The 9,018-nt window shown below is 57.3% G+C and overlaps 1 protein-coding gene across 1 annotated transcript; it reads left to right on the forward strand.

Moving 5' to 3' along the window:
* The first annotated feature begins 3,586 nt into the window (after window positions 1-3,586).
* On the forward strand, window positions 3,587-4,555 carry LOC149865368 (olfactory receptor 5V1-like). Its single transcript, XM_090046261.1, has one exon. The coding sequence runs from the start codon at window positions 3,587-3,589 to the stop codon at window positions 4,553-4,555; it is 969 nt and encodes a 322-aa protein (XP_089902387.1).
* Window positions 4,556-9,018: the final 4,463 nt, after the last annotated feature.

The raw sequence follows: 9,018 nt of genomic DNA on the forward strand, positions 1-9,018 counted from the left end.
TCGTCCCCTGTCCCCCCAGGGCCTTTCTGCAGAGCTGCTGCCCAGCCCATCGCCCCCAGCCTGCACCAGCGCCTGGGATTGTCCCATCCGACACGCAGACTCTGCAGCTGTCCTTACGGACCTTGTTCCTTCTGTGCACGCAAATCCCTTCTGGGACTGTGCTGCCCTGGGCAGAGAAGCTGCCCTCACCGCACTGGTTTTCAGCGGCCAGGACGTTCGCTGCAAGGGGCCTGGTGACACGGAAACCCCTATCCCCGTTGCCCGGGGTGGGAAAGACACTGTTGTGTTAGCGGGGTGTTGGGTGTTGACACACGAGCTGCCCCGATAGCCGCGGGGCTGGTGACTGCCTGGAAAAGGGGCAGCAGAGACATCCGCAGGCCAGCACCCCCTCCCGCCTCACAGCTGGAGGATTGCAGCTAGCCCCTGGCATCTGCCTGGGACAGGCCGAGGCTGCACGGGGGCCAATTAGTGCCGATCTAATAGGACTCCAGGAACAAAACCACTGTGCTGGAAAGCAGTGTCGTCCTGCTCCGCTTCGCTGCTTGGGTCCCAATCCCGACAGGCGGCCCTGTCTGCCCCCCGGGCCTGGCACTAATGACGACAGCAGAGGACACGCTGGGGCCTCGTTACCCGCTTTGTTCTTTGTAGCACGCAAACGAGGCCCAGGGGAGCTGTTAAAGGCTTGTTTGTCAGCGGCGCTCGGCTCTGGCTTCCAAACATTTTGGTGCTAAACTTAACAGATCGCCTCACAACGTGTAAGTCATGGGAGGCCTCTGGGCTCGGTCACGCCAGGCCCCAGTTGTGCTCCACTGCGTCCAACTCAGACCCTGCAAAGGCCTGGGCGTAGTCAGCTGGAGACAGGAAACATGAGCCCAAATGCCCGGGATCCCCAAAGTCAGCAGGGCGTGAGGCCTCGATGCTCGAGCGTGGCCAGGGGGAGCTGCCCCGGCACAGGGGAGCTGCAGGAGCCTGGACGCGGCCAAGGGAGCGTGAAAAGGGGCTTCTGGGCAGAGAGACACGAGCTGGCACAGGGCTGGGGACTCTTGGCCATAAGGACACACAAGTGGGAGGCGCTGTGTCTGTGCGACACACGAGCTCCAGCCGTCCGGGGGCACCGGACAGATTGCGTGGCTGGGGGGCCCATGGAGCCCATGTGGAAGCGGGGGCTCCAGCGGGTGGGGGGAGTGGGGCTGCGGGTGGGCCGGGGCAGTGCCTAGGAGGGGGACAGCTGGCCTGGGTGGGGACCTTGGGGCAGGGCCAGGGGTAGGGCCACAACGTGCTGCCTGCACGTCCCTGCGATGGGGGCTGGTTGCGTGGGCAGAGGAGTGTGCAGAGCAGGCTGCGGCTCTGCCCCAGGCACTGTCATTGCCCCCAGATCCCAGCTGCGGGCCCAGCCCCTGCTTCTGAGACCAGGCAGCCTGGAGGCAGGTTCGACCCCGCGCCCCCAGGGTCCTTGTCCCACACCATCCCCACCCCTCTGCTCTGCAGCCTGCATCTGGTGCTCCCTGGGGCCACGGAGGACAACACAAACCCCAACACAGCGAGCCAGCACTGGTGAGGAGCAGGAGGCCCCTCCAAGCCATGCTCGCAGCCCTGTCACGCCCCTCTCTGCCACCTGCCCGGTCCCCATCCATGGCTACTCAAGGACACGCCTGCCCCAGGATGAAAGGCCTCAAAGCCAGGCCCCCCGAGCCCCTTTCCTGGAGCTGGCTGCAGGGATGGGCAGGCACCCTTCATGTGGCCTCGTGGCTGGAGTTGGTGTGAGAGGTCTACGTGCCTAAGGAGAGGGTGGGGAACCTGGAACCCATTTTCCTTTAGCATTGTCCCGTGGGGGCACAGGTTCGATCCCACGGCCCTCAGTGCTGTTCTCCCGGGGCTGGGGCTGGACCCCGCACAGCACGTCCCTGCGGCGTGGGTCTGTGCCGGCCGCAGCACGGGCTGCCCTGACAGGGCCAGGAGGGGAAGAGGATGCACAAGGAGCCTGTGTGCACCCTGCATGGAGGAGGGGGAGCCCAGCACGGCCCCTGGAGCGGAGGGAGGGTCTGGGGGCATGATCTCTCCAGCGTGCAGGGTCCAGCCCTGGGGCACAGGGCAGCCAGGACCCAGGCAGCACGGGGGCATCATTCGCCCGCCAATGCCTCGGGCAACGCCGAACCTTCAGGCCGGGTCTCTGCAGGGTGTGTGAGGGGGCCACGGTGCCACAGCTCGCCTGGGAGTGGGGGACACCAAGGACGCCAGGGAGTGAAAAGCCTGCCGAAGGCACTCCACACAGACGTGACTGCTCTTTCCCTGGGGGATCGTGGTCTCCGTGTCCCTGTGCTCACGTGCTCCCATCCCCAGTGATCCTGTATGACTACAAATTCCCCGTATCAGTCACGTGCGGCATTGAGAAGTGTCTCTATTTGCAGGGTCAAGCCTGGCAGTGTTCAGATGCACCCTGGCACGTGCACGGGCTCTTCCCTTGCAAGAAGCTGACAGTCGAGTGACCTCTCCATTCCTGTTCTAATTCCAGCCCTCTCGCCCACCCCCCGTCACGTCTCCTCCCCTCGCTCAGGAGGCAGAAGAACGTGCTCCTGCGTTACCGTCACCCGCTGCAGAGCCACCCTCCTTCTGCCGGACGTCTTCTCACACAGGGTGACCGGAGCTGCACGCTATAATCCCGGTGAGGAGCTCACGGGGGACTGGGACAGGGTTAGGATCAGTCTTTCCCCTCTTGGTGTTCAGCTTTGTCTCCTCTGCTCTTACCCGCAATGCTACAGCCCACAGACGTTCACCTTCCCTGCCCTGTCCTGAGTCCTACTGAGGTTAGATACTTGGGAAAACTTTTTCACGAGGAGGGTGGTGATGCACTGGAAGAGGCTTCCCAGAAAGGTGGTGAAGTCTCCATCCTTGGAGATTTTTAAGACGCAGCAAGACAAAGCCTTGGTTGGGAGAATCTCCTTGGGGCTGGTTCTGCTTTAAGGAGGCGGTCAGATTAGATGTCCACCCAAGGTCTTTTGCAAACATAATTATCTATGACTTTGTGGTCCCATCAGTCTAGCTAACATGTGCCCAACAGATGGATAAAGTCAGATGTTCCAACTTATTGGCCTTAGAAAACCATCCACCCAGGACAGCTGCCTCCTGTGCCTAGTAATCACTAAAGCTGGCAACTCATTTTGCATTTGAGCCCATCTGGGTTTTTCCTTCAGCCTCTGGCTCCTGTCCCGCTTTCTGCTCTGGGTCAAAGCCCTGTGAAACCTGGTGCCTCGACCCTGATGTCACCGCACGTCTCGTGTGCTCTGTGCAAGACATCCAGGCTCACCGCCATGACTGCCCTGAGAGGCAGGTCCGCAGCCACCCAGTCATGCTGTGAACCTGTTCTGGATCTGGCCGTTGTCTCTCATGTAAGTCCTGTCCTCTCACACTAAGCTTCCTGGAGCCTTGGTTGTGAAGGGCACATAGACCAAACGAGTGCCAGGGCCGTCGGCATGACACGGCCCCGCTATGCTGGGGAAGGAGCTGGTGTCGCTCCAGATCCCTGTTCCCGCGCTCTGCCTCCCCTCACCGCTGGTCTCTCTCCCCGCAGGCGGACGCCACCCGCCCCATGGACGGGCCGAACCAGACGCAGGTGACAGAGTTCGTCTTCCTGGGCTTCTCCCACGTCCTGCAGGGCCAGGCCTTCGTCTTCCTGGCCTTCCTCGCCATCTACCTCGTCGCCCTGCTGGGGAACTGCCTGATCCTCACCCTCATCGTGCTGGATCCCCAGCTGCACAGCCCCATGTACTTCTTCCTCGGCCACCTCGCCTTCCTGGACAAGTGCTACTCCTCCGTCACGCTGCCCAAGATCCTCGTCAGCTTCCTGAGGCAGTGGCAGACTATCTCCTACCGGGAGTGCATGGCACAGATGTTCTTCCTCCTGAGCTTCTCAGGGGCTGAGGGCATGCTGCTGGCTGTCATGGCCTTTGACCGGTATGCTGCCACCAGCAAACCCCTGCACTACATTTACATAATGAATAAGAAAGTGTGTGCGTCACTGGCCACAGTGTCCTGGCTCTGGGGCATGCTGAACTCAGCTATCCACACTTCCCTGGCCACCAAAGTCTCTTTCTGTGGAGCTAACCAGATTTACCACATCTTCTGCGATGTCCCTCCCTTGCTGAAGATCGCCTGCAGCGACACCTACATCAACGAGATCATGCTGCATTTGGCCAGCGTCTTCATGGGAATGAGCCCATTTTTGTCCATCATCATCTCGTACCTCTACATCCTGCTGGCCATCCTCCACATCCACTCCCACACGGGCAGGCACAAAGCCTTCTCCACCTGTGCTGCACACCTGGTCGTGGTCATCATCTACTTTGGGATGGCCATCCTGAACTACAACCGGCCCAGCGCTGGCTACTCCTTGGAGGTGGACACGCTGGTCTCCACGCTCTACTGCATCCTCCCCCCCATGCTCAACCCCCTCATCTACAGCCTCCGCAACCAGGACATGAAGGGCGCCCTGAGGAGGGCTCTGGGCCACCACGAGAAGGACAACGTGTCCCCACGCGCACAGCCAGGTGTGGACTAAGGTGAGGGCTGGGAGGAGACTCCTGCCCCAGCACAACACCAAGGGCTCAGCCACGTGCTGATGGGGAAAGTCCCTGTCTGCATTTCTGGGAAAGAGTCACAGCAAAGTAGAGCTGGAAGGGGTGTGAGCGGTCAGCTTGTTCCATGCCCTGCGCCAGTGCGGATCCGCCCCGTCTACTCCAGCACAAATGCACGTGTCTAGTCTGCACTTAAATACTCGCAGTGAGTGCCCGCTCCCTCTCGCTGGGACCTGTTGCTCCTAAGTTCCCTCCAACGTCTAACTTGTCTTGTCCTGTCCTCTCTCAATGTAGAGAGCCAGGGATTTCTACCTTCTTTGGAAATGAACCTTTTGTATTTGAAGCCTATTGTCAAAGCCCCCGTGCTCTCTGTTCCAGACTCAATAATCCCAGTACTTAATAATCTGGGTGATTACTCAATAATCACCTGTCTTCCTGTGTCTTCATTTCTAGAACTTTCTTTTGCCTTGTCCTTTAGCCTCTCCACATCTGTCTTAGGATGTGGTACCTCAGACTGGACGCAGGTGAAGCCTCCCCTATACTGAATGGAGGAAATGCCCTGAATCCCTGCTTAAAGACTCGCAATGAGTGCCCCCTCCCTCTCGCTGGGACCTGTTGCTCCTAAGTTCCCTCCAACAACTACCCTGTCTTGTCCTGTCCTCTCTTAACTTATGGAGCCAGGGATTTCTACCCGCTTTGGAAATGAACCTTTTGTATTTGAAGCCTATTGTCAAAGCCCCTGTGCTCCCTGTTCCACACCAAATAATCCCAGTACTTCTCACCTGTCCTCCTGTGTCTTCATTTCTAGACCACTCAACATTATTTTACTCTCTCCTTTAGCTTATCTCGGGTGCTTATTTTGGGGCTGGACTCAAAGATCCTCTGGGGTCCCTTCCAGCCCAAATGTCTATGAAATCTGTCTTAGGATGTGGCACCTGAAACTGGATGCAGGTGAGGCCTCACCTGTACTGAATGGAGGGAATGCCCTGCGTCCCACAATGTGCATACAACACTCCTGATTGCACACTTCCCCACAGCTGTTACTGGTTTTGGCTACAAAATCGCAGTGTCGACTCCTATTTGCCTGCAGTTCAGTGCAACTCCCTGGCCTTTCCTGCAGCCCTGCAGCCCGCCATTTTGAACCGCCTCACAGCAGTTTCACCTAGACGGTATTTCCTTTCCTTCCCTGTGATAAGGTCACTATCAATGTCCACATCTCAAATGCCTTGCTCCAGTCCGTTTGCATCACGCCACTGCACTCTGCCCATTCACAGAGCCTGTCCTCTTGTCATAGAGGAAACCCAGCTGTTCAGGCATGACCTGTTGCTGACCAGCCCACACGGGTTGTTCTTAATAATCTTGGAAAAGATACAGCTGGGAGATACTGTGCCCTAGGCAATAACAGGGCATGCTGGATGTCGCCCCACACTCAGGGAACGCAGTAGCCATTCACACAGAGTGTGTCGGGGTCCTCCTCCCCAGGTGCAAGACAGTGAGATGTCTTCTCCTGCAAATTTATAGATTCATAGATTATAAGGGTCTGGAAGGGACCTTGCAGATCATCGGGTCCAGCCCTCCTGCTCGAGGCAGGAAGACAACTGGGGGCAAGTGACCCCAGCGAGGTGACTGTTCAGTCTCCTCTTGAAGACCTCCAGGGTAGGTGACCACACCTTCAACACTTTTGAATGGAGTCCATCCAGTCCCGCTGACTTATAAATGTCTAACTTTTCTAGTTGGTATTGCACCTGCTCAGCATCCACAGTGGGGAGGCTGGCAGTCCCGGATTGTCTGTCCCTCACACCCTTTTCTACAGACAGGTTTGTTGGGCACTGGGCTGCCAGCATGCTTGGACTCGCCTTGCTCTTAAATGAATTGTTTAACTGGACATGGTGCTTGGACAGTCATGAAAGGGAAACCCAGGCCCCTGACAAGAGGTGCACAAACTAACCAGAGGAAACACTATTCTGGATGTGGTCCTGGCCAAGGGGGGCAACCTAGTAACCAACTTAAAAATAGAAGGTAGCCTGGGTGACATTAACCATGAAATCATCATGATCACTGTCCATTGCTAGGCAGACCAATTAGATAGCTGGACTGAAGTTTTGGACTTCAGAAATACAAATTTCAACAAACTCAGGTTGCTTGTTGGAAAAGCGCTGTGGGACCAAGGGCGGAAGGTAAAAGGAGTCGTCATTCCTTAAGGACATGATCCTCAAAGCACAAAGGAAATCCATTCCTACATGGAGGAAATGTAACAAAAGGCTTGAGAAGCCCTCTCAACTAAACAAGGATATCATGGTCCTATTAAGAAAGAAGCAAGAGCCATACAAACAATGTAAGCTTGGGGCATGCTTCAAGGAGGACTATACAACAATGGTCTGCACTTGTAGGGAACAGATTTGAGGGGCTAAGAACAACAAGAAGTCCTTCTCTAGGTATGTAGGGAACAGGAGGAAACAGGAGGAAAACATGGGAGTGTGGAGCCACTGGTCAACAACGCTAGGAAATCTGGTCATCACACCAGACGACAAAGCTAACCTATTTAATGACTTCTTTGCCTCCATTTTCCTGAGCAGGGACTGGATCAGCCCCACCACCAGACCCCCCTCAGGCCCCAGGCGAGGCGCACCCAGGCCCAGGGTCAGTGAGGATCTAGTCAGGGAACGCCTGGAGGGGCTGGACATGTTCATGTCAGCCGTCCGGACGATCTCCACCCCCGAGTGCTGAGGGAATTGGCTGCGGTCATTGCGGGACCCCCAGCATAGCCGTACGAGCACTCTTGGGGCTCTGGTGTGGGGCCAGAGGACTGGAAGAGGCCAACGTGTTTCCCATCTTCAAAAAGGGGAGGAAGGAGGCCCCGGGAAACTATAAGCCAGTTAGTCTTACCTTGGTCCTGGGGAAGCTCTTTGAAAAGATTATCCAGGAGCACATCTGCAAGAGGCAAGCAAGGGAGTGTATGCTTAGGGGCAACCAACACCGGTCCATTAGTGGCAGGTCCTGTCACACCAACCTGGTGGCCTTCTACGACCATGTCACCAAATCCTTAAACGCAGGGGGAGCAGTGGACATCGCCTTCCTGGACTTTCGGAAGGCCTTCGACACTGTCTCTCACCCCGTTCTGATTAAAAAATGAGGTGACTGTGGCATTGACACCCCCACAGTCAATTGGGTCGCCAACTGGTGGGAGGGCCGCACCCAGAGAGCGGTGGGGGACGGGTCATTTTCGACCTGGAGGGACATGGGCAGTGGGGTCCCCCAGGGCTCGGTCCTCGGGCCCGCACTGTTCAACGTCTTCATCGGTGTTTTGGACGAGGGGGTAGATAGCACCCTGTTCAAATTTGCTGATGACACTAAGATGTGGGGGGAGGTGGGCACGCTAGAAGGGAGGAATAGGCTGCAATCAGGCCTAGACAAGTTACAAGAGTGGGTGGATGAGAACAGGATGGGATTCAACACCAACAAGTGCAAGGTGCTGCACATGGGGAGGAACAACCAGCACCATACCTACAGGTTGGGGAACTCCCCTCTTGTCAGCACAGAGACGGAAAAGGACCTTGGGGTCATCATTGACTCCAAGATGAACATGGGCTGGCAGTGTGGGGGCGCGGTCAGGAAGGCCAACCGCACCTTGTCGTGTATCCACAGATGCATCTCGAGCAGGTCCAGGGAGGTGATCCTCCCCCTCTATGCAGCACTGGTCAGGCCGCAGCTGGAGGACTCCGTCCAGTTCTGGGCGCCGCACTGCAGGAGGGATGTGGACAGCATGGAGAGGGTCCAGAGGAGGCCACTCACATGATCCGGGGACAGCAGGGCAGGCCTTATGAGGAGAGGCGATGGGACGTGAGCCTGTTCAGCCTCCACGAGAGAAGGCTGAGAGGGGACCTGGTGGCCATCTATGAACTTACTAGGGGAGACCAGTGGGGAACGGGAGAGACCTTGGCTGGAAGGGACCTCTCAGGCTCATATAGCCCCCAGCCACCTGCTCCAGGCAGGACGAGCCCTGACTGAAGCAGCCCAGACACGTGTCGGTCCAGCCTGCTCGTCACAGCCCCAGGGACGGAGAGGCCACAACTCCCCCAGGCACCTGTCCCGGTGCTCGATTGCCCTCAGACGCAGAAACCTCCTCCTCGTCTACAGCATAAACCTTGCTTGCAGCAGCTGGAGGCCCTGCTCCTCGTCCTGGCCCCTGCAGCCACAGAGATAACCCATCTCCACCCTCTCTGCCATCGCCCTGCAGGGACATGCAGACTGTTATCAAATTCTGTTTCAGGCTTCTCCTCCCCAGACTACATCACCTTTTTTACAGAGACAAAATAGCAGACGGGTCAAAAAACCCTCTTGGCTAAGCAGGGAAGTTGCAGGCCCCTGCAGAAAAAGAAAGAGGCGTACAAACAACGGGAGCGTGGGCCAGGCTCTGAGGAAGACTACTTGACACTGGCCTGCACTT

The sequence above is a fragment of the Crocodylus siamensis genome, chromosome 4 (genome assembly GCF_052110815.1).
Source record: "Crocodylus siamensis isolate JL-2025a chromosome 4, ASM5211081v1, whole genome shotgun sequence".
In the NCBI taxonomy this organism is placed as follows: domain Eukaryota; kingdom Metazoa; phylum Chordata; order Crocodylia; family Crocodylidae; genus Crocodylus; species Crocodylus siamensis.

Excerpts from the sequence above, each read along its gene's own strand:
- LOC149865368 (XM_090046261.1), top strand. The coding sequence starts at position 3,587 with ATGGACGGGCCGAACCAGACGCAGGTGACAGAGTTCGTCTTCCTGGGC.